Below are 26054 nucleotides of genomic sequence, written 5' to 3'. Positions count from 1 at the left end.
CTTTTTTATCCCAGGCTCATCTCTCTCTTCCCCTTTCACATCTAGTTACAAGCTCTCTCCATGAGCTCTGGCAGCTCCTGAGCTAGTATCTGTGTCCCCCTTGAAACAGAGGAGACGTGTCTGCAGCCATCTCTGGATGAGGGTGAGGTGCTCCTTAAACCACCCCATGGTAAAAAAAAACAACAAAATTCCTGCACTGGCACCAGCCCATCAGCCATGTATTTACCAGCTGTGTTTTCATGGTCTGCTCAGTATCCTTCCCTACCACTGAAGGGATAGACAAAAACACAACCCGTACTTCTGCTCCATCCATCAACACGCTGCAGTCCCTTTTGATAGCCCTAAGGCAGGTATGTCCTCCTCGCAGCTTGCAGGTCACACGCAGCCCAGCATGGCTTGCAGTGCAGCATGCCCCCTGCCCCATGCAATGCAGCATGCCCCCATGAAGGCAGAAGCTCTTCACTGCAGTTCAGGCGTGCACCCATCACTCAGCAACAACCAAACCATGGGTTGCTATTAACACTGCGCCAACTGAAACGAGGGCACCAGGAGGGCAGTGCTGTGCAGTGCTGACTCAAGTGGTGGCAAATAATTGTTTGCATTTTGATGCATTAGCTAAACACAGTGCTTTGAACAGCAAGGAATACTCAGCCATCCCTTCCGTTTTGATAAGGGTGTTTGAGAACAGGTTTCAAGATTTCAAAAAAAAATCAATTTATGGTCTGACATAATTTTCAGTTGATGTAAATACATTAGCTTCAAATTTTCAAATGGCATAGGACACATAGAGTTGCAGTCACCTACTCAACTCAAAAATCTGATCATATCTCTTAACCAGAATTTCATGAGACTTCTCTCACAAGAGAAAAATGTATTTTGCTTCACAGCCATGCCTTGCTCATTTAGTTGCTTCTTGGCAGTATGTGCATTTGTGAATAGTTGTCAAGGATGAAGTACAGGAAGAATAAAATTTCATCAAAAATCTCAGATGAACACCTTGAGACCTCCCTAAGAACTGTAACCACTGCCATTGAACAAGAATGATTGCGTTAGTTTCACAAAAACAAGGTCAAATATCCCACTAGTTTTATGCTTTTATTCCTTTCTTTTTTACTGTTTTAAGAAAAAATATTAAAAAATAAGATGTTTTGTTACAATATTGTATATTCTATGAGGGCTGCTCCAGAAGTAATGCCTCCTATTTTATTATGTTGGCCCACAACATCAAAGGTGAATGTTGGTGTTATGGCAGTAGAAGTTGAACCTTCCCACCAGTATTCCACTACGTTTTATTGCTGTGTGACAGATGGCAGAAGCGGGATATTCTGACAAAATGGTGCTTCAGCAAAAGTATGTCACTGAATTCTTCAATGAGGAAAAAATGACAGCCACTGACATTCATTTATCCTTGCTGAATGTCTATGGAGACCAAACAGTAGATGTTAGCACAGTGGTGTGGTGAGTGGTGCATTTCAGAAGTAGCAACACTGGGTCACCTCTGCTGGTGCAGATTTTTATAAGCACAGCATGCAGCCTCTTGTTCCATCACTACTGAAAATGATGGTGTCTATGTTGAAAAATAGTGTTTTGTAGCTAAGAATTTCCTCTATCAAATAATGTTACTGCGCTCTTGGTACTGACTGTAGTTTTCATGGAGATAGATAGGAGGCATTACTTTCAGAGCAGCTTATCTGTGTGTAGCCCAAGACAATTCCTCTTTAATGTGGCCCAGTCAAGACAAAAGGTTGGACACTAAGGACTCTGGGGCTTCTCTCAGTGCTTCTTTATTGCCAACCTGAATTACCGGTGAAGGATAATAATCAGAGGAGTGAACCAGGCCAGGAAGTTTTCTGGTAATGCTGCTGACCTGGGCACCAGGGAGGCACCAGACTTCCCTATGGATAGGCTCAGGCTGATGTATATGCCCCTGCATTCACCTAGAAAGGAGTCGCCTACAATGATTATGCTTCTTTCCTTCTTGGTAGAGGCAAACTCGAGGCGTGGAGTTGACTGCCTTGCCCTGGACAACCTCCTCTTTGCACCTTCCCCCACTTCCTCACTTACGCATTCCTCAAGATCCAAATGATCAAATCTATTACATAGGGGCACCTGGGAAGGTGAGGTAAATAGGGAAGGGATTTGCCTGCGATACCAAGCAGGGTCCTGTTTCCATTCCTCTCCATCTCTCAGGTCCCCCCACTAAGAGGGCTGTTGCTCCACCTGTCCATCTCCTGCCCACACTCCCTGGTAGTCCTTAATCTTTCCACCCCCTCCCTGAGCTCTGCCACCGTGCTGATCATCAACTGCTCACACTTCTGCCATCCTCCAATGTCAGCAAGAGGCTCAGGTACTCCCTGCAGCGGGAGATCTGATTGTCTACATTTTCAGGCTAGATTGCAGCAATATTTTTGGCAAGAGCTTTCTGCCTAGCTGAGACCATGGCTAGATTTGTAGTGTGGGAGGCAGCCAATAGTGAGACGGTCTCCTGAAGTGGGGAGCAATATTCTGCCCTCTTTGCTTGCCCTGCCTGCACAAACTGCTGCACAAAGTGCCACACCGTGCCCGTCTGACACAGCACACCCTGTTTGTCTTGTTCAACACACTCCCTGTTTGCCTTGCTCCCTGGGAACAGCCTTTGTATGCATGGGGCTCTGGCCATCATCCCTCCCAGCTCCATCCACAGTGTCAGAACTGCCTCTCCTCCTCAACGAGGAGATGGCTCGTGCTTGAGGGGGGCCTGGGGCTCCCTCTCACTCCTTGTGCTTCTGGTCAGGGCTTGTGCTGCTCTACTGCCCTTCTTTTTGCAAGCCTCTGCTGTGAGGCTGATCCCACAAGGCCTTCCTATAGAAAAATCTTGTAGAAAAGGAAAGGGGGGCAGTTCATTCAGCCTGAATGCCAGCTTCTGAGTAGTGAACGCTCAGCAGACTACTGGAAGCAAGTAGTGAGGAGAAATCCATGAAATACAGCCCTGCTCCATCTGTGACCAGTAGATGTTAGGGATGGACCCCACTCTTACAAAGAGTGCTTGCAGCTGCATGTTCTCAAGACCATAAGAGTCTGGAATGTGCTCCCTTCGTTCAAAACGGCTCAATTCTATGTACTTCCAGGCATGCAAAATGATGAGATGGAGTGGGAGCAGTAGATATTAGGAGAAAACAAGTGTTTCTGGGATGTTTTACTTTTGCCAGCTGCCTGAGGGAGGCTCTTACATGCATGTAGTTGCTGAAGGCTTCTGACTGGCAAATTACTTTTCCTATAAGATAATTCAGAACAAACGTCAAGGCACAGAGAGGCTTGGTACAGATCTCTTTTCAGTGTCAAGATGAAGAAATAAATCCATTTTGGAAGATAAGAAACGGAAGGAAGGGGGAGGGAAGGGGGGAGGGAAAAAAGGGAGAGCAGAGATGCATCTCAAAGAGAGAAATGATTACATATTTAAAGACATAGCATATACATATTAATAACATGCCAAGAAAACAGGCCAAAATTTTGAGAAATAATTAATAATTATTGTCCCATCCTCCTGAAAACATGTGGTGGGGGTCTCTGGTGGCCATGGGATGAAGGCTAGTAATCACTCTCACTGTGAATCTCCAACCTCATAAGGAGGGGCTGCCCTAACCAGTTCCCACTGATGTTGAGCTGAGACATCTGTTTTGCCATCTTATCTTCAACAACGGGACATCTATTCCACTTTACCTTCACTTGACAACAAATTTCTTGGCCCTCCATGTTTCATTCTTGTGTTGACATTTATGCAGGCCTTCAGTTCTTCAGCTTGTATCCGCTCAAGTTATGCGAAAGGCTGTTCTCTCAACATAGAAAATCTGTTCTCATGATTCAGGACATAGCTTTGCTCTGTTGGGGTGCAGGTGGAAGGATCCCTTGTGCATCCAGTGCCTCAATAAAGAATGCCTGCTTCTTAATCTCACATTGGTGTTAAGGAGTTTTATTTGGGCTGAAGTTCATTTGGCAGCGGTTTTGGCAATACATACAGGACGCTGCTTCTGAACCTCAGTGGATTCTGGGATTGCAGGACCTCTAGCCGGCACCTAGGGATTCCAGTCCTCAGACCAAAGTGCCTGAGGTAAGGCTCCTGGGAACATAAAGGCATGCTTCATCATTACGTAACTTGGGTTGTGGGTTTAAGTCCCGTGGGAGCTGTCTGCTTGTAAGACACAGGCAAAAGCCAGGCAGGGTTGGTCCATAAACATACCTTAGGGTTTCAAGTCCCCACTGGAAAAGTTACTTCAGGCAAAAGCCTGGATAGCACTAAGGTTTGGTATATAGGTTCAAGTCCCCTCCCCAACTTGATAAAAGGGATCAACTTAAGTAAGGCTTTGCGTCCCACCAAAGATTGAGGCTTTAAGTCCCGTTTGGTGCTAAGGTTGTGGGAATGTCGTAACGTGAGCAGAGGACAGTCCTCTGCAGACCGTGAAGGTGGCACAGGGCTTCGAGTCGCCCACATCTTGTTCTGGTGTTGTGGGTATTCCCTTATTGCTGTTATGGTTCGGGGTGGGTTAAAGTCCCATGGTTTGGAATGTTCAAAGATTTGTCCTTGGGACTCCTGGACCCTGGAGGGAAGAGAGAGTCCAGGAAATGGAGAGCTTCCCCCTATTTGAGGAGGGAATGGTCCAGGAGCATCTGGATGGGATCAATGTGCACAAATTCATGGCCCCTAATGGGATGCATCCCATGTGCTGAGGGAGCTGGCAGAAGTGATTGCCAAACCACTCTATCATCTTTGACAGGTCCTGGAGAACAGGAGAGGTGCCTGAAGACTGGTGGAGAGCCAGTGTTACTCAGCAGTCTGCAAAATGGGCAAGAAGGAGGATCTAGGCAACTACAGACCAATCAGTCTCACCTCTGTCCCTGGAAACTTGTTCTGGATGCTATCTCCAAACAACTGGAAAAGAAGACCATCATCAGGAATAGCCAGTATGGATTCACCAAGGGGAAATCATGCTCGACCAACCTCGTAGCCTTCTGTGATGAATCACTGGCTGAGTAAATGAGGGGAGAGCAGTGGATGCCATCTACCTTGACTTCAGCAAAGCTTCTGATACTGATAATCCTGATAATGACATCCTGATAATGAAGCTGAGAAAGTGCGGGATAGATGAGCGGACAGAGAGCGAGGTGGGTCAGGTACTGGCTGACTGGCCAAGCTCAGAGGGTAGTGATTAGCGATGCAGAGTCTGGTTGGAGACCTGCGACTAGTGGTGCTCCCCAGGGGTAGGTGCTGGGTCCAGTCTTGTTCAATATCTTTATCAATGACCTTGGTGAGGGGATAGTGGCCACCCTCAGCAAGTTCACTGGTAACACAAAGCTGGGAGGAGTGGCTGATGCACCTGAAGGCTGTGCTGCTATTCAGCAAGACCGGGACAGGCTGGAGATTTGGGCAGAGAAGAACCAGATGAGGTTTAACAAAAGCAAGCGTAAAGTCTTGCGCTGTGGGAGGAATAACTGCATGCATCAGTAGAGGTTGGAGGGATGATCTGCTGCAGAGGAGCTCTGCAGAGAGGGATCTGGGTGTACTGGTGCACAGCAGGTTGGCCGTGAGCCAGCAGTGTGCCCCTGTGGCCAAAAAGGCCAATGGCATTCTGGGGTGCATTAAGAAGAGCGTGTCCAGCAGGTCGAGGGAGGTGATCCTCCCCCTCTACTCTGCCCTGGTGAGGCCTCATCTGGAGTACTGTGTCCAGTTCTGGGCTCCCCAGTACAAAAAAGACAGGGATCTCTTGGAAAGAGTCCAGCGGAGGGCCACAAAGGGCCTGGAGTTCCTCTTTTATGAGGAAAGTTTGAGCAACCTGAGTCTGCTCAGCCTTGAGAAAAGACAACTCAGGGATCTGGTAAATGTCTAAATATCTAAGGTGAGGGAAGCAAAGGGACGAGGCCAGACTCCTTTCAGCAGTGTGTGGTGATGGGACAATGGGAAACGGCCACAAACTGAAGCAGAAGTTCTGCACAAACGTGCGTAAGAACTTCTACACAGTAAGGGTGACAGAGCCCTGGAACAGGCTGCCCAGAGGGGTTGTGGATTCTCCTCTGGAGATGTTCAAGACACACCTGGATGCCTACTGTGCAACTTGGTCTAGGGAGCCTGCTTTGGCAGATGATCTCTAGAGGTCCCTTCCAGCCCCTGCAATTCTGTGTTATATAAAGCCCTGAAGGGAGGATGTAAAGAAGACAGACCCAGGCTCTTTTCAGTGGTGCGCAGAGATGAGACAAGAGGCAATGGGCACAAAACTGAAACACAAGAGATTCCCTATAACCACTGGAAAGCACTTCTTCATTGTGTGGGTGATGAGCACTTTAAGAAGCTGCCCAGAGAGGTGATGGAGTCTCCCTCTTTGGTTGTCTTCAAAAGCTGCACGTACATGGTCCTGGGTGACCTGTTCTAGGCATCCCTGCTCAAGCAACAGGGGTGGACAAGGTGACCTCCGGAGGTCCCTTCCAAAACCTTAACCGTTCTGTGATTCCATGGCTGTGAAAATAGATGAGTTTCTAATTCTCTGATCTTTTATAAACACAGTGATCTGAAGGATGTCCTGAAATTTAAACAGAATAACAAAATTCAGAACCATATCCTTAGGAAGCAGAACTAAAACATACAAGGGCAATACGTGTTAGCATAAAAAGTAAAAACTCCAACTCAGTTGCAGAACTGTTGTAATACATCAGAATTAAGGGACAAGCTTCCAGTAAGCACACTTGGTCTTATAAGCAAAAAGAGGCATAGAAGTGGCTTTGATAAAAATCTTTTGGTACAGAGAAGGGCTTTTCTCACTAAGAAGAATGAAAAAAAAAAAAAAAAAAAAAAAAAAAAAAGAAAAATCAATCTCAGCAAAAAGGAAAACATCAGCAAAAGAATACATGCATCTACAGGAAGAGGGAAATCTCTGGAAAAGTTTCTGACAGGGAATCTAAGAAGCTTGTGATGCAGCTTTCCATAGTAACAGAGCACAGAAGGATAGCAGCTTTGTTCCTATCCCTCAATGCCTATCTTCACCATCTCACCAGGGCAGAAACTAAGAATAGATGGTCTTTTTGCAGACATAAAACAATACATGGGAAACCTATTATGTCTCTTCTTCAGATACTCAGAGTATGCAACAACGCAGTATTTTAGAACTATCATTAACTTCTCTAGGCAAGACTGCTCTTAGATTTCTCTTTATAGCTGCATATATATGCAGCCATGAGAACTGTGTTTCTGCAGTAGAAATTTCCAATACCAAGGTACAGACCCTTACCAAACTTACACCTTTCTTACAAAATGGCTGTGTAGGTTAAAATGCCTGCACTGGTTGTTTTTCACAAGAAGAATGCTGAGCAGCAGAATAGAACGGAGGGTAGGATGCCCTGAACAGGGCAGAAAATTAATCCAAAGGATTTGAGCAACACCCACAGTGATCAAACACGAACAATACCAACTTCCATGAAAGAATGCGCAAGTTCATTGAAAAGGAAAAGGCTGCTAAATGAATGTAAATGAATGATCTGTGCTTGCTAGAACAGCATAAAAGGTATCATAAATCAGGAACTGGGGCTTGTTAACCTTTTGATACTACCTGATATGGTTTTCTTCTTTCTTAAACATGGCTTTCGTATGTAGTGAGAGATAAGGCAAAAAATACAGAGCAGAGTAAGGAAAGCCTGGCATGCAATGAAACAGGCACGACAGCTGCAAGAATCATCACTCTCCTGCACCCATAGAAAAGTACAAAGTGATCTTAAAAACAATAGGTTGGTGATAGACCTCATATGGAAAAATTGATAAGCAAACACGCTGTGTACATTGTGAGCCTGGAGTACCTAGCCACTAGGGGAACAGGAAGTCATTAACTGTGAAAGAAGAAAAGGGTGCGTGATGGTTTCACTGATTCACTGCCTGTTCTCACCCCTGCCACACGGGGGCGCGCGCCCGCTACTGTAATACAGCAGAATAAAATCCTGCTTCACCGATATCGTTGCCTGATGGAAAATTATCGATTCCAAGCATTTCCAACAATGCCAAATTGGTATTATTTCCCCACTCGAGAACAACAGTTCTATAATTGCTTCAGAAAGCTTCAATTCTGGATTACTCATCTGTCTACTTCCTACTGGCCTTGCGCTTTAACCTAAACACAGCGTGAACAACAGAAGCATAACTCAGCAGTTCATCTCAAATACAAGCATCAGGACAACGAGGAGGTGTACGTCTTGAAAGTTTTCTGCTTTCAAGATTTTCTGCCATCAGAGTCAGAAACTTAATCAAAGTGCTTCTCAACTATTTAATTGAAAAAACAAACAAACATGGCTTAACAGCTGCCTGGTGCTCAGTGCTGCATGACCTCAAGTAAACATGGGCAGTAAACGCCTTCCTGGCTGTACCACACCGTAACACCCAGAACCGTCTTCTTTTCTGAAAGAGTACAAACGTTCAATTTGAATATCCACAGGCTGAATGTCCACATATTAAAAAAAAAAAAAAAACAAAGAAATAACCATCCTCCCTTGTCCTTTCTGGAAGCGGACAAGCACATCATTAAGAAGAACGAGATTTCTACAGATCCAGTGACTCAACAAGCAGAGGTGTCAACTGCTTCAAAACAACAGTATAAAGCATTTATTTGGCTGAATTGTTGGATTACATCTTAAGTTTTATTAAATGAAGAATAGTGACCCCTTTCCTCCCACCACCCAACCCTATCTTACAGAAGATCACAAATGTATTTATAAACCAAACAGACAACACCAAGGTAAGTTGCTATCCCACTTTGTGGGAAAGGCCTCAGCTTGGAAAATGGCTGTGATTCCAAAATATTCAGGCAAGTGCTGGAATAAAGTACTGAAGTGAAACATCCTCATGGAGCAAGATAAAGTGGACAACCCTTTTACTCACGATATCTGTTAAAGAGAAAAAAAAACACAAATCCAGTTTGAAGCAAGCAAATACTTTAGAGAATGCCACCATAAGAACACAACATCCCTTCTGATAAAGGATGTCATTTTAAAGTATATTTTGAAGTAAAGAGAATGGCCAGACATACAATATTAAAGTACTTGAGGGCCTATTAAGGGTTATTGAAGCCTATGAATGCTGATACCAAAATGAAAACACACAAAGCACAGGCATATAATGCTATACCCATAATTTAATCTTGCCTGGGAAGCCCCTAGTGTCTGCACTAAACCACAGATGTAAGATACAAGTGCACAGATGCTCTTATAAAGTCAGAAGTCCATGAGCAAAGCAGCAAAGTTATCAAAATGACATATAAACCCCTGTATAACTTCTGCTTAAGGGGAACACACCTTTTCAATGCTTAGAAACACCTGCTATGTAAAAAGCATTTTGGTATCAGAATCAATTTGGTTCTGGATGTAAGAAAGCACATGAGAGGAAAAAGAAAGTCAGTAAATCTATTTCTCCAGCATAAACCACAGCTTTCCAGAAACAATTCAGCTCTGAAATACATCAGTTTAACTTCAAAACAAAGGCAATTAAAAAAAACCAAAACCCACTAATGATTAGTAAGTCCGGTACTAATCTGCAATGCCTATGAAAAAAAAAAGTTAATTGTGTTTGAGGGGAGAAATGAAGAATTTTTCCACTCACCTAGGTTTAAAAACATTTGTTAATAAAGATGTTAGGGCAACAGAGACGGTGAAGGATCTAGACAGCAAGACACGAGGAACAGCTGAGGGTACTTGCTTTGTTCAAGAGGTGGCTGAGGGGAGGCCTCATGGCAACCTACAGCTTCCTCATGATCTCTTTGGTGTCAGCAATGGGACCCAAGGGAACAGCATGGAGCAGCATCATAGGAGGGTCAGATTGGGTTAGGAAAAAGTTCCTTGCAGGCAGTCGAGCACAAGTACTGGCTCCTCAGAGTAGTGGTCATGGCACCAAGCCTGCTGTAATTCAAGAAGTGTTCTGACAACACTCTCAGACATACAGTTTAATTTTTTAAGTAGTTTTGTGTGGAACCAGGAGTAGATTATTCTAGTGGGTCCCTTTCAACTCAGGATACTCCATGATACTGTTATTCAGTCTGAGTACTGAGACTTTTAAAAGGTCCTGGCTAAATGCTTTTAGCATTATTTCTTTCTTCCTGAAGAACGTGATGCTCACTAACTAAACCCAGAAACATTAGAAATTCTCAGGTGCAGTAAAAACAGCAAAGTTTCAAAGTGACAGAGCAGAAGATTTATTATTCACCTAAGACTACAAGCACAGCAAACATCCCTTCCTTAAACAGAGTTTGTAAACAGGGTGGTTCAACTTACTGCACAAGGCTTTTGTGGGATTGACCTGCTGTCCTACAAGCAGCTGCTGCAACTTCTTGATGTCTATGCGTGCTTCAGCCATGCTCTGCAGATCTCTGCCTTGAGCAGAGCTTTGACATCCATCCTCTGATGCTGAAAGAACACAACACTTAGTAAAAAAAAATCAGAAGAGATTTCAAAACTTAGAAGGATGCGCCTGATAATTACAGAACAGTTGATATTCAGAGGGGCTGCTTATCAGCAACAGCACTGCAAGAAAGTGGAAGCCCACTATTCCAGTAAGTTGTCAAAATTACTGGAAGAGATCTGCCCCACAAATACGAGAATTGGACACTTTCTTTTTAAGGTTTCATTTGAAGAATTCAAAGGATTTGATAGTATTTTCTAAGTACTAACAGAAGGTAGGTACTACTGACAGTACTTAAGTAATGAGATCAGACACAAGAGGAAAGAAACAGGAAAACTTACCCCAGGGAGGATTTCCCAAATCTTTAAAATGTGTTGTTACAGATACTGCATCAGTTTCAATTTTTAAGTTCATTTCTCCACTCAAATTTGCTTCAATCACCTGCAATACAAATACAATCAATTTTAAGCAAGTCACTTTTGCACTGCAGAACCATGTGATGCTCCATGCAAGCTTCCAGAAGTGCTTCAGTGCCTTCACAGCTCAACTGCATATTTTCAATACGGTTCAAATATTTGAATGCTGAGCTACAGAATACATTTCTTATCATTGCTACATGAAGGATCCTAAACCAACTTCCCTCAAACTATGAAGAGAATAATTTAACTACTCACCGTTACTTGTAGAGTAAGTTTTGGCTTTGGAAAGTCCACGTGCTAAGATAAAACAAGAGGCTCTTTGAAACAAGAGGCTGAAATTGGAGAAGGGAACGTTTGCTGCATTATCTTCTAGCTTTTCAACAAACAGAAAGACACATACACACTTGATGCAACACATACAGAAAACTGGATGCACTAGGAGCTAATCTGCAGTTGCTTTCCAAGTGTTAAAAACAAGTATTAGCTGCACTGGAGCAGTAACTCCAAGCAGGACTTGGGAAAGCGAGGAACCCTAGAAATATCCTGAAAGTTTTCAAATTCCATCCTGAAAATGGTATCTTACCAAAAGAAGGCAATATATTATCTTAGACAAATCAGAGGACTACTAATGCACATCCACACACATGATTTCTGTGATCAGTAGAATTCTCAGTACTTCTGCAGAGGCTCAGCTGACAACCAAAAATTCCTATGAATGGGAGATGCACACAGAAAGACCAATGACTGTTTGAAAGACCTTCTGAAAGCAGTTTTTGCAGCACTCATCTTGACCAAATTTACTACCAAGGCGCATCTAACATAAATAATTGTGACACTTCATATTTTTATTTGTTAATAAAGAAAAGCATGTACAAGGTGAGAATACTCTGTCTCTTCCCTTACAGCTATCAAAAGTATTTCCCAAAGCTTTACTTAGTTTTACTATAAACGCACTTTGGAGGTTAGGAACTCAAGAAGAAGGTTATGACCTGTGTTGATATACTACCTCCTCTGAGTGTTGCTACACACCAAAGACCAATCCCATCATATAGCTATCCTGTGTGGTAAGAGATTATCAACTCTGAAAACAAAGCAGTTACACAGTGTGCTTTTGTAGCATGTAAGCACTTTCATAGAGGACACAAGAGAAGAAATTTAGAGAGGAAAAATAAAATTCCAGAAGGCTTACTACAAAGGAGAAGATTTTGAAGAATGTCATGCAAATAGATGAGTGACAACTGCCATTTTCAAAATGACAGAAAGCCAGCATTTACCTCTCAACCCTTCCACGTCCCGTAAGACAGAACTACCCAATTTCAGGACTCCATATTTACAAGAAAAATCCCATTAATCAAAATTGTTATGTACAGTTCCAAAACCTTTCCAAAGCTCTATAGCTGCTTACTCACAATGCCAGTAAATTTTAGTGACTTTCAGTTTTGGAGAAACTAAATAAACAAACAAAAAATAAATAAATCCATTTTTAGACCTCCTGCACAAAGCTTCCTCCAATAAAAGGCTTACCAGCCTCGAGAAACTCACCGTGTCAGAATTTAAAGCACAGGCTGACATCCATGAACCATTAAAAGAATTTCCTCCAAACCATACCTCAAGTTCACCAAAAGGTCATTTATTAAAAAAAAAAAAAAAAAAAAAAAAAAAAGGACTCACTTAATAGGGCATTCTTTTTAATGGAATCACCTATGAAGTGTCCAGCACACTTCATGAAACTTCATGAAAGACTGCAATTTCTTTCCGTCTGTAAAGACCGACTTGTATGTATTATGCAGCAACATAATATCATGTTCTTTCTGGAACTCAGTGCAAAAAAAGAGGATGTTCTAGGAAGTCCTGGACAAGCTCTTCACTGCCAGTCCTAAAACAAATTCCATCATTCCCTTCATCACTTCTCTTCAGCCCCTACACAATCTTCAGGTACCTTTAACTCAAAATCCATCCCATCCAAAAAACAAAATATAACAGAGGCATCAGTTCAGGCACCAGGGAAAACAAGAAGTGTTACAGCCAAGAGGTTTGTAAGACACAGACTTAAGTGCCTCAACTTACAATGTAATTGCTGATATTCTTCATTCTCTCCACAATACTCTTCATTGTTTTCAGCGCTGGTAGGTAAATACTGACCTAGAAAGACAAAAAAAAAAAAAAAAAAAAGACCAACCATAGTCATGACAGTATTTTATCTGTAATATTCTAGTTTTCCCTTCAAGTACATCCTTATTTTGGACACCTCAGCTACACACTGAGTGGAAGGAACACAATATTTAACTAAATTCAGCAAATAATCCAAGAACAAAAAAACTCTCTCCCATTCCAGTAACAGGCCATCCCTCTAGCAATTGCTCCAGACACACAATCCCAAATCCACGTTGACAACAGAGGACAGATAAGAGTCTCATGTGAACCTACATCTGTGGGACTGAGCAGTCAAAGTTACTACAGCTGATCACCTTTGAAACCACATCAGTGTAAATCTGAAATAACAGAACGCATCAAGTTTCTACTGTGTCTTACATCTTCTGATTTGAAATAATCTTAGCTATGGAGGTAACAGAGAACTATATCCTCAAATAGGAACACAATTTGCACAAGGACCTTTTGTTGCAGTTCTGCTGAAAGTTAAAAAGGATATAAAAAGGATATTTAAAAAAGGAACGGAAGGAAAAACATACAAGTATCTCTGTCAGGTAGGCTAGAAATTCCAGACACAGCAGATTATTTGGGGTACGTGGTACCTAAGCAGTTAAATCATATGAAGTAATCACAAACCTTAGGTGTTTTGGAGACACTTGTGTACAAAGCTATGCGAGTCCTTTGCTTCTCCACTGTCCCATCCCAAATAATGCAGCAGCAAATTACTACTATCTGCTCCATTTTTACTTATTTGGGGCTCTTATCAAGATGTAACCTCTCCAAACCTCTAGCTTTCCCTTTTCTGCCCCTTCTCCTCTCCAAAACCCACTGCCAGTATACCCCATGGCAGTATAAGACTTCTCACTCCATAGGAAATATAAAAACAGAGGCTTACATCAAAGTCTGGCACACTGGGCTCTCTGAAGTCATTCCATAGTCTTCTGGGAATAACCCTCACAGGAATGTCATGTGTCACAATCCTACTGCTGCTTGATAAGGACGGCTTGAGAGAGACAGAGCATGTTTTTTAAGTAAGAAACAGGTTCAATTCCGAATCCAAATTTTTCAGACCCAGACTGGGAAAAACTAGATCCAACTACCCCCAGATACCCAGTTCCGTTTCTCCACAGACTTCACAGCTTGCATTTTTCCACAGGTTCTCTATTAAGCTGATTTTGAGTTCAGAAGAGTTTAAGAATCATTGGTACCTATGAGCTAACCTTAAACCATGAAGAAGTGTTAACAACAACAACAAAAATCTTGCTACTTGAAACAGAATAACAAGACAAGTAACAGCAAACCAAAGAGTTGAAGACTACACCAAAACCTCTTGCACCTAAGAGCTTCAATAAGAAGACAACAGACCACAGAAAATGTAGAGAATGAAGAAATGGAGAAAGGTAGTCGGTGACAAAGATATCGGACAAAGATGTTTTGGCCACATGGCTTTCATTCCTCCCCCACTCCTTTCTTGTCTTTTGGAAAATATAATTCTGGTATTATCTTTTACCAACCTTGATGGTAGGAAAGGCCAATAAGGGGAAAAATGCCAAGATTTTTCTTCATTTCCTTTTCTAGAATTACACCAAAGACTACCAAAGCTACAATTCAATCTACAGAAAAACACTTAATTTTGAACAATTTTAACATAATAATGATAAAAGCATTATTGCACTTACTAGCTCCACAGCAACTCTGAGACAGGGAGAATGTTTGTTAGTCAACTTGATCTTCACTGCCTTTGCACTCTGGGCAGTTTTTAATGCTCTTGACAGGTTCTCCGGCATGAGCTCTAAATATATTTCATTGTGATCTACAGCTACTCCCTCCATCTGATATTCATCAAAGAAATTCCCCTGCAAGGTTTGAAATTTGAGAAAACAAAGCAAACTTAAAAAAAAAAAAAAAAAGTCAAGTTTGACTTAACAGCCCTTAGTTGGTCACAGCAGGTATCCTGTGCCCAGCACCACCTGCAGGAACCAATACGTGAAGATGGAGACCCACTGCTTCAGATTCTCCCCCAGCACCTCAAAATACATGCTAGAAGGGGTGAGTTACACTTTACTGCTTCCAGTTCTGGGCAGGCCCTTGCCAAGCACACATGGGGTCCTTACTTAGAACGGACAACCGAGGAAAAGCAGCGTCAGCCATAAACAAACACCAGCCCTGCACTGCTCCAAGGCACTGGTGCAAGACAGATTGCCTTGAGCGGCGTGAGAGGTCTGAGACGCCTCAGGTAAGGGCTGGATTTATAACAACGCCTTGTAAAAGACACCTGGCTGCAGGCACTACTTCTCAATGCCGTGAGGGCCGAACCTCCCCGGCTTACCTGGCACAGCTCGCACCACATGCTGACTCCTCCATTAGCCACTCTGTCGGACAGGATGAAGTACAGCTTGCTCGCTGTCAGACGCAGGGTGCAGCTCTTGGCTAATTTCGCGATCGTGTTAATTACACCTGCCGGGGCGGAGGGGACAGCAGAACCGCTCCGTGCTGTGTACCACGACGGCAGGGCAGAAACCTCTGCAGCCGAAATCGCCACAGAAGCACCGCACGGACGCACACACGGCAAAGCGCGCAGCTGCACGCTGCCCCGCCCGCGGCACAGCGACCAGACACCGCCGGCAAGCGCGGCCCTTCCTCTTCCGCGTCCTCGGGAAAGGCAGCCCGAGCCGCTCAGCCATGGCACGGCCCGTCCCGTACCCTCGGCCCGGCATACTCACGGCTGAAGTGGTTGAGACAGGCGAGATCCACGATCTTAGCCCTAAAACGCATAGCGACAAACGGCAACGGCGCGCCGCTCCGCCTGCACGGCTACGGGCGGGGACGAGGCCTTGCGCCGGCGGGAAGCGAGGGTCGGACGGAAAGCCCGGAGCGGTGCGGGCGGGACCGGAGCAGAGCGTTCCGGCAGCACTACGGCCTGGGAAAGAGCGGCTTCTGGCCCGAGCCCTACGCGAGAAGCAACGATTTCAGCCACCTTGCATCGTGAGGAAGCGACACCTGGCAATTAATTGAGTCTTCGGCAATTAATTGAGAGTCTTCAGCAAACCGACGTTCTACCTGTGGAGGGCTGTTTTCCTAGACCAGCAGGACATGTCCGTTCTGAAAGCAGAGTCTTAACATTCCACAAGCCGTGAGGAGGGGTGATAATACAGGCACCATAACAAGGTCGATGTGATCATTAGAAGCTTGGCCAGAAGCCGATTTTTAATAAATAATTTTCTGATCAAATATGGGATCTGACCTATTTAGCACACACCATTTGGGTAGACAGCAACTCCCAGTGGAACTTCAGGATCACTAACAAAACCATGTATTAACATAGTGCAGGCGTAATATTAGATTTTAATATGTATAGCAATTCTAGGAATAGGCAGGCACTTCATGGAAATTGTATGAATATTCACATGTTGAGCGCACACAACCCGTGCCATCCCCCATGCACCCAGTGCTGCAGTGCAGTAATGTCAGCATTAGGGTTAGTGAGTTTAATTCCCAGATTTCTGTGACAGAAACCATTGCAAAATCTGCCTGTGTAGAATCACACAGAAGTGGAGCCTTGTCAGTTGCTTTTCCAAAGGTCAAAGAGCTTGCCTCAGAGCAGAATTTCCTCTCCTGAGCTAAAAACTCTAGATCTGGATGCAGGCCTCACCAGGGCAGAGTAGAGGGACGGGATCACACTTCCAAGCAAGTATTGCCAGTGATCAAGCCCAGACTGGAGCATGGGCAAGGGCAGGAGTTCATTGCAAGGTTAAGACCTATGGCCTGGCACAAAATGACAAAGGGTGGAGATTGTAACTGTTAAGCTTTTACATTTTTGTAACCCATTATTTAAGTTGCCTGTTACAGAAACATTATAACTGGAACTCTCTGTCGCTAGCCAGGCCAGAGACAAGGTGAGGAGTTCATTACAATGTTAATTACTGTAGATTGGTCCGAAGCCAACAGGGAGGAGATTATGATGCTTACTATAAACTGTTTTAACCTGTGACCTGAGTCACATGATATAGGAAGTCCTATAGCAGGTACCGCGCAAGCCAGCAGAAAAATAAGTGTCATAAGAAGCAGTGCAAATAAAGATGTGCCCTGACCTAGTCATAATTTTCCATGGAAATAAATAGGAAGCATTACTTTTGGAGCAACCTTTGTGTATGCAGCCCCAGGCAAGCCAAAAGGTCAGATGCTCATGATGGTATAGAACATTCAACTTTGTTTTTACTCCTGCTGCCAATGCTGCTACCATCAGCACCTTCGGTGAAAGCTGGAGGTGATAAGCACTGTGATTTTTACAGCTCCTTGGAGTCTGACTCTACCAATGCAGTCATCCCAGTCATCTGAAAGATTCTTTACGCTGAAGTGAAACCATGCAGAAATATGCTTTTTTGTTGTTGTTGTTAAGACCACAGCACAGTTTTGGGGGGAATGTGCCTCTTATTGTGCCTTTGAATTCCTATTGGAAAACCTCCAACGTCTGCTTTCTTTTTTTTTCTCCCACATACAAAGAATGTATATTACATGTCAGTCATCCCAAATAGAGATTATTTTGGCAAACAAACACTATTAAAGTGTAGTCAGACTAAGAACTTGCTTCTATAGAGAGATAAGTAAGAATGTAGAGCAATTTCTTTAGAAACAGAATACTCATACATTTTGTATAAAATGTATATTGACACAAACTATACAACTTAGTATTTGTATTTTACAAAACACAGTTTTTGAACTATCAATACCAGCTATTCCAATCCATGATTTTACATTTCCAATGAACATTCAGAAACAGTAGTAAATTGATCTTACTTCTTTAGGCTTTCTTTATCAAGAAGTCTAGAATAAGAAGCATAACATTCAAGAGAGGTTCTTACTAAACTGCATTCACACCAGAAACAGTAGGTTTAGACAATGTGAAGTAGATGCAAAAACAAACTGGAAAGGCAGAATAAGCTAAAGCTGGTGTCTAAACTTAATGTATGATGCATCAGGCATTGGTACTACAGGCAATACCAAAAAGAGCGTGCATACTCTGTTGAAGATAGCAGCATCTAAGTGAAGCAGAACATCAAGAAGGGGAGAATTTCTCTTTCTTTAAAGAGCTGTCTGCTAAGGCAGAACATCCAGGAAAAAGGGTGGGAGTGTGTGGCTCATGAAGCGACTGGGAAACCACTTATAGGACCAATAAACAGAATCTGATCCTCAGGTGCCAGAAAGACTTACAAGATCCGGAAGAAATTGAAATGCTGCAACTGAAAGATACTGAGCTGACTGAAGACAATCCCACTGAAAACTCTTCCCCTCAAATTAGTACTTATTTAAACTAGAAACAACAGTTCATTCCCAGTGTGTTATTTGAAAAGATCAACAAGAACATAACAGTGTTTACTTCTTTTATTATGGAAGATAAAAAAATGGAGGGTGTAGTGAAGCTATCATTAGAAGTTTAAACTTCTTCTGAACCAACTTTCTATTTACATTCACAAAATTCCCCAAGTGGAACAATATCAAATGTAAAAAACACATTATCAGGATATACCATATTTACAAGTTCAGAGATTTCATATCTCTGTTACTCTATAAGTGACTGTAAGACAAGTTCTACCTCCTTTACACAAGTATTTAATATTAAGTTGATGAAATTGCTCAAGGAAAATAAAGCAGAATCTGGGCAAAATTCTGCTATCTGAACAACTACTTTACAAATATAGTACAAAATAATAGAGCCAAGTTTCAGCCAGGCTCAGTCTTCTGCTGTAGCGAAATGCCCATGCTCCCAATTGAAATAACTACCGATCATTATTGACATTAAGCCAGAAATGTCTTGGAAATCAAAACCATACTGGCTTTCAAGAGCACTGATGAGTTATTTGGAAATGCAAGCCTTTTTACTTCTTTTAAAACTCCGCCCTCAAGCAGAAAAGCCAAATAAAACAGTTGAGCTTGCTTCGTATGATCAGACATTCTTTTAAGAAGAAGATACAACTTTGTATTGCTCTTATCTGGAACCAATTTCTGCTTAGTAAAGTACGGCACTTCTTCAGACAGGATCTTTTAACTATGTTTTAGGGTAGGTCCATTTTACACAAAGAACTGACTTCAGCTAAGCCTCTTGTGACCGCAAAAGGGATGCTGTTAAGAACTGCTGCTCTCCAAGCATGGATGGCCCCAACAATACCAGCTGGATTGCTTGAACCCAAGTCACACAGTGAATATATGGCCGCCAGCTGCACACCCCATGGAACACCTGCAAAAAGTTAACACGAATTAGCTTCTATCAACTTGAATATGCAGCAATTCTGGGGGGAAACTGTTAGTTCAAGAACTGGAATAAAAACATTAACAGGTGAGATATCTACAGCCTGAAAATAGCAAGAAGACAGCCTGCATAAAAATTCCTTAACATCTCATTTTATACTTGCACTTCCCAGTTCTCCGAATTCAGCGGGGTTTTAGTATTCAATGGGCTTCGATTTGATGGATTTGAGCATCCAGTAATTGTACTCTAGTTTAGGGTGATTAAACTGTATGAGAACAAACAGATGTACACAGAGACAGAAAAAGACAATTACAGATGTGTCCATCCACTTACGTGGAAAAGCCTGAGATCAAGAGAGAGAAGCTGTAGGTCAAATAATTCCCTCATAGCAGTGAACGTTTCACTGCAAAATGAACTCAGTATCCAGAATAACTTAGTACTGCACATCTCTGTTGCTCTTCCTGTCTTGCTTTGTCTCAGTCAAGAATTCAAAACAGTACGAGTTGCTCAGGTAGCAAACTAACAATTCTTGCTTGCGTTCAAAATGTACTCTGAAGCAGTTGGTACATTAGGTGAAACAGAATAATTTCAAGTTGTCTGAAAATACCTCCAAGTAGCTCCCTGACTGAAAAAAATATTAATAGCCAGGCTTCATTATCTTTGGAAGAGCCAGGGACTCAAACAGAAACCTGTCTGTTCCTTACTAACATAAAATTGCACAAGCAGGCTGTTCTGGCATAAATGTCCTAATTTGTGCTTATTCTGTTTTATTGCAGATTTTATATTAAAGTTCTTCTGAACAGACATTACCTTCCTCTTTTGCATGCTGTACAAACAGTCCAATTACAGAACTAATATTCTTCACAGCAGAAAGATATCCTTCCTTCAAACCTATTTGTCCCAATCGACCTGAAAAAACAAAAAAAACCCAACAAAATAAAAACCCAAAATCCTCCCTCTTGTTACTGCATCTGTCTTGGGAACAACTGTAGTCCTATTCCTCTTCTGACTATAGATCCCAAGGTATTTTTCATACAGTTTGAAAGAATAAACTCTTGAAGAATGCAACTTCTGTTAAACATTATGTAACTAAAAACATCTACTGGAAACCAAAGTTCATCTATTTACGCTGAACGCCATCTAGAGAGCAAATGAAGGAATTTAACTTAGCAAGTGGTAAAGCCTTATCTTATATACTTTGTTATAAAAACATATAGCTACCAAGGATATGTTTTCATTTTAAATACATAAAACATATTAATATTTACTGTCATGAAATCATAGTAACATCTCTCAGAACCTAACTACATGCTTTTCACAGGATGACAAACAGAAAATATTTGCAGGAGATCGCAACAGTTTGTCTTTCAAGGTGAAAGTCTTTCGAGGAAATAAAAAAAAAAAAAAGCAATAATACTTCAAATTACTTTCCATGCTGATCTGACATTTTTCAAGGACATACATTAAGCAGAAGTTCAAGGAAAAATTTAGATTACTTACCAATTAGCCTGAGTGTTAATGCTATAATACTATCAGGAACAGATTGTGCAGTTTCATGGTCTTTTCTCTTCTTTATCCATTTATCCATAGAAGGCCAAAGCACTTTGCTGTGAAAGATGAATTAATTTGAAAATTTGATACTGCATGAGGGGGAGGTATTTATACAATAACAAATGATTCTTCTGCTTATCATGGATTTCCCCAACTCCATTTATATCTTTAATTCATAGAATCATAGAATGGCCTGGGTTGCAAAGGCCCACAGTGCTCATCCAGTTCCAACCCCCTGCTGTGTGCAGGTCGCCAACCAGCAGCCCAGGCCTTGGATGCCTGCAGGGATGGACGGGGCATCTACAACCTCCTTGGGCAACCTGTTCCAGTGCCTCACCACCCTCTGGGTGAAAAGCTTCCTAGAGAGCGGAGAGAGAGGAAGAGCACTGCTAATCTCTAGACACATTATTCTGTGCCACTTTAATTTCCCAGCTCCTGGGAAACATCACTCCTGCAGAGCCCGTTTGTCTGTGTCTGTGAAAGAGTGAGACAGAGGTAAAACAGACACCAAGGCAGGAAAGCCATCACTACTACACTGCGTTTAAGAAATGTTTAGTTGTTGTACTGAGGGACATGATTTAGTGGGAAATATTGGTGATAAGTGTATGGTTGGACTGGGTAACCTCAGAGGTCTTTTCCAACTTTGATGATTCTATGATTCTGTTATCTAACCCAAACCTCCTCTGTCTTAGCTTAAACACATTCCCCCTTGTCCTATCTCTATTCACCCTCACAAACAGCCGTTCCCCCTCCTGTTTATCCGCTCCCTTCAAGTACTGGAAGGCCACACTGAGGTCTCCCCGCAGCCTTCTCTTCTCCAGGCTAAACAAGCCCAGCTCCCTCAGCTTTTCCTCACAGCAGAGCTGCTCCAGCCCTCTGACCATCTCAGTGCCCTCCTCTGGACCTGCTCCCAGAGCTCCACGTCCTTCCTGTGCTGGGGGCCCCAGGTCTGGACACAGCTGCAGATGGGGCCTCACAAGAGACGAGCAGAGGGGGACGATCACCTCCCTCTCCCTGCTGGCCACCCCTTTTTAATGCAGCCCAGAACACAGCTGGCCTCTGGGCTGCAAGCGCACACTGTTGGCTCACGTCCAGCTTCTCATCCCAAGGACCCCCAAGTCCTTCTCCCAAAGTCTCTTAATCTTCAAGGGGGACCTATGCTCCAAGCTTCTACAAATCTCAGTAATGTAAAGAAAGTTTTAAACCCAAAGAGTATAAGCTAACTTGTTGGAGGAATCATTCCTGTTCAGAGTATTAGTTCTGCCTGTCTACCATTTCTCTGCAACATTCTGCATCTCTACATGAAGTCGTAAGGGTACTCCACTGACTTTTTACATCTGTATTTGGATATGACTTGTACACCTTTGAAATGTCAAGATATTATACAGGTTTATTCTATCACTGAAAATTGAAAGTTTTTATGTTACAAATAGGATCTGATGCTTGTTTTGGGGGAAAAAAAAAAAGATTAACAACACAACCAACAAACAAAAACAAAAAACCACCAACCAAGAACAAAAAAACAGTTAAAAATGTCTGAACAAACTGCTTGCCACAATACCTTATAACATTGTCATGTGTCCAATCCCATTTAAGGTGAGAGCAAAGTAGATCAATAGCAAATATGTACTGCCAAGCATCGTCACTCAGATCTTCTCCATACTGCTCATTCAGCTGAAATTCTACCTTTGGACATGACTGCATTTCTAAAAGCAGGTTTGAGACCATAATACCAGCATCTAAAGATGAACCCTGGAATTGCAGAAGTTGATTACCTTAATGAATGAAAAGTTCCAACCTAAAGAACCATACTCTTTACAAATAATAAATTCTGACTATGTACAGCAACCATTGGAGATCATCTTACACCACAAATTCAACTTTTGAGCTTGACTTAACACAAACAAAAATACAGTGAACTAATATCTTCTAGTTCTCAATATTCTTCTTGATGGTTTAAATAAGAGCAGTTTGAGTAAACAAACATGACCACAAACCGTACTCTTCCTTCTGCTTCCACAATTCAGAGATTTTTATTTCTCTTAACCACACTTTAAGGTTAGAAGAGGCCTTATCCAACGTAAGATTACACTAGTCATGCTCGCTTTGAGATTTTTTTTTTTAATTTTAGGATGCTAAAATTTGTTATTATTACTCACTAGGGTTTAATTTCAAAGCAAGTACTTTCAATATCTGAAGTAATAATGACTGGAAAAATGTCACGTAAAATTTAAAAAGCTAGAGCAAGCAAGGAAATTTAAAGACAAACATCCTTTGAAAACCTTAAGAAATAAGACAAAACATTTAGGCATGTAACACAAACATAGTGGCTGCTTAATTTCTTGGTACTTAAGACCATATAAATAGGATATTCTGCAGTGTCACTAAAATTGACATGCTTCAGCTGAGAACAAAATCTCCATGCTACACAAGCTTTTCTGTCACACATAGGATCATCTTAATACTTAGATCATAGAATTACAGAATCATTAAGGTGGAAAAGACCTCTAAAATCATCAAGTCCAATCATCAAACCAACACCACCATGTCCACTACACCAGGTCTGTAAGTGCCATATCTACACTTTCCTTGAACACTTCCAGGGACAGTGACTCCAGCACTTCCATGGGCAGCCTCTTCCAATGCTTGACCACTATTTCAGAGAAATTTGAATTAATATCCAATTTAAATCTCCCCAGCACAACTTGAAGCCATTACCTCTCACCCTCATTTCATTACCCTACCTGGAGCTTCCCTTCAGGTACCAACTGAAGGTACTTCAAGCCCAAAGCTAAAGACAGTACTTGAGATGAAGCCTCTCCAGTATCACTTCCCTAGTCTCGCTATTTCTGATACTAGCCAGAATGCCATTGATCTTCTTGGACACCTGGGCACACTTCTGGCTCATGTTAAGATGGCTGTCAGCTAACACCCTCAGATCCTTCTCCACTGTACAGCTTTCCAGCCACTTTTGTCCAAGCCTGTAGCAACTGCACAGGATTGTTATGAGCAAAGTGCAGGACCTAGCACTTGGCCTTGTGGAATCTCATAAAATTAGCCTCAGCCCATTGAGTCAGTCCACCCAGATTTCTTTGTAGAGGCTTCCTACCCTCAAGCAGATAAACACTTCCACTCAACCTGGTATCACCTGCAAACCTATTGAGGACGCATTGAATCCCCCTGTCCAGATCATCGATAGAGATATGAAAAAGAACTGGCCTCAGTACTGACCGTTGGGGAATACCACTTGTGGCTGTTTGCCAGATGGATCTCACTCCATTTACCACCACTTTCTGGGCCCAGCCATTCAGCCAGTTTTTAACCCTATGAAGCGTAAGTTCATCTAAGCCAAGAGTTTTCAGATTTTCCAGGAAAATCACACACAGAATCACACAGAATCGTAGGGGTTGGAAGGGACCTCCAGAGATCATCGAATCCAACCCCCTAACCTAACCCTAACCCTAAATGCTGTAGAAGATACAGCATCAAAGGCTTTACTAAAGCCTATGCAGACTACATCTACAAGAAGCTCATCCAGTCCTAGAAGAAAATCAGATTGGTCAAGCAGGACCTGTCTTGTGCCTGGTTAGGCCTGATCCCCTGGTTGTCTTGTACATGCCATGTGATGCCACGTGATGATTTGCTCCTCAATATCAAGGTGAGGCTGACTGGCCTGTAGTTCCCTAGATCATCCCTCCAACCATTCTTGGAGGTGAGTGTCACACTGGGAAGTCTCCAGTCATTAGGGACTGGTTGACCAGGACTGCTGATAAAAAGGGAAAATGGCTTGGCAAGCACTTCTGTCAGCTTCCTCAGTACCCTCAGTTGGATTCCATCTGGCCCAATAGTCTTGTGACAGTCCAGACACAGTAGTAGGTCGCTGCTTCCTTCTGAATTGTGGGGCATTTACTCTGCTTCCCACCCCTGCCTAGCAGCTCAGGGAGCTGAATACCCTGAGGATAATTGATCTGATTCTTAAAGACAGAAGTAAAGAAGGTGTTGTGTACCTCCGACTTTTCCTCAACCTTTTGTGGTGATGTTCCTTGCTGCATCCAGTAAAGGATGGAGATTTTCCCTGGTCCCCCTTTTGCTATTCATGTATTTGTAACAGTTTTTGTTCTCTTTTACATGATGGACAGCCTAGCTGTACCCGGGCTATTGCCTTTCCAATTATAGCAAAATCCTTCTACTCTTCCCAAGTTGCCTAACCTTTCTTCCAAAAGTAGCAAACTCTCTTTTGCCAATTTGATTCTCAAAGAAAGCTCCACATTCAGCCAAATTGGTCTTGCTCCCTTCCAGCTTATCTTAAGGCAGGTGATTTTTATATAAGTGATTTTTTATAACACACTGTCAATTATAAACGAATGGAAATTAGTCCCTGTATTTCCATCTAGGAAAAAACAATCTTAAAGAAAGGGTGATGTGATTAGCTCTCATCAGTAAAAGCTCCAAGCTATAAAGTAGTTAGCGAGAGTATACAGAATTAATGGTTCCAGGGACATTTACAAAGGCATACGTATCTCTACTGGCACAAGATTGAAAGCAATAACCTAACAAAAAGGAGAGTATAATTCCTTTGCAAGCAGGGATTGTAGTTCTGCATTACTCTATGATCTCCATAGCTTTGTGATACATTCAAACAAAAAAGAAACATGCACAAATCCACAACCTCCTATCTCATTACACTGTAGGCCTGTAACAGAGCATTTACAGGGGCTGTAACTCTACTCTTACCATACAAAAACTACACGCTTTTCCAGTGGGTATAACACAAAGGCCGCGCTGATAACTGCAAACCTATTTGTAGTTTTCATGACAGATATCAAACAACATGCTTAGGTCTGAGAAAAGGATAACTATGAATCAAGAGGACTTTTTTCAGTTGGTATTTTACAGAACTATAGCTCTTTCCACCAAGCAAGCCTGGTATTAATATCGGTCTTCAAAACTAGGGCACTAGCTTTCAAGCAAACACCCAACCTTGTTACACAAAATCCTTATCCAGAAGCAAAGTATCTCCAGCTTCTCATCTGCATGATATAAAGTTGCTCTTACTGATATCAAGGATGATCCAGTTTTTCCACTTTGCAACATTCCTTTTAGGATAGCAATATGTGCCTGCTTAAAACTGACAGAAATTAAATGACTTGTCCAGGATCACACATGAAGTCCTGCACTCATACTTGAACTTGATTGTAACTGCTTGTGAAATTAGGTTTGTCAACATTTTTGAGGGCAATAAGTGGTTACTTCATTGTACCTCACAGAAAGATCACAAGTAAGATGA

The 26054-nt window shown here is 42.4% G+C and overlaps 2 protein-coding genes across 3 annotated transcripts in view; both read right to left on the bottom strand.

Annotated features, from left to right (window-relative positions):
* Nucleotides 1-8588: 8588 nt before the first annotated feature.
* On the bottom strand, nucleotides 8589-16053 carry HUS1 (HUS1 checkpoint clamp component). Its single transcript, XM_010708219.4, has 8 exons — nucleotides 15693-16053; nucleotides 15299-15426; nucleotides 14649-14825; nucleotides 13865-13972; nucleotides 12886-12960; nucleotides 10741-10840; nucleotides 10273-10404; nucleotides 8589-8892 (listed from the first exon to the last, which is right to left on the bottom strand). The coding sequence occupies exons 1-8, from the start codon at nucleotides 15742-15744 to the stop codon at nucleotides 8810-8812; spliced, it is 855 nt and encodes a 284-aa protein (XP_010706521.2). The 5' UTR covers nucleotides 15745-16053; the 3' UTR covers nucleotides 8589-8809.
* A 2280-nt stretch (nucleotides 16054-18333) lies between these two features.
* The window catches only part of ICE1 (interactor of little elongation complex ELL subunit 1), a 34143-nt gene continuing 26422 nt past the window's right edge, over nucleotides 18334-26054 (bottom strand). For both annotated transcript variants that reach the window (XM_085219992.1, XM_085219993.1), the window contains exons 17-20: nucleotides 22329-22519; nucleotides 20717-20823; nucleotides 20027-20125; nucleotides 18334-19204 (exon numbers count right to left, since the gene is read on the bottom strand). In XM_085219992.1, coding sequence (XP_085076118.1) covers nucleotides 19023-19204; nucleotides 20027-20125; nucleotides 20717-20823; nucleotides 22329-22519 — 579 coding nt within the window. In that variant the 3' untranslated portion in view covers nucleotides 18334-19022. The remainder of the gene's footprint in view (nucleotides 19205-20026; nucleotides 20126-20716; nucleotides 20824-22328; nucleotides 22520-26054) is intronic.

The sequence above is a fragment of the Meleagris gallopavo genome, chromosome 3 (assembly GCF_905368555.1).
Source record: "Meleagris gallopavo chromosome 3, MGAL_WU_HG_1.1, whole genome shotgun sequence".
Classification (NCBI taxonomy): domain Eukaryota; kingdom Metazoa; phylum Chordata; class Aves; order Galliformes; family Phasianidae; genus Meleagris; species Meleagris gallopavo.
This window is presented reverse-complemented; position numbering and strand designations above follow the sequence as displayed.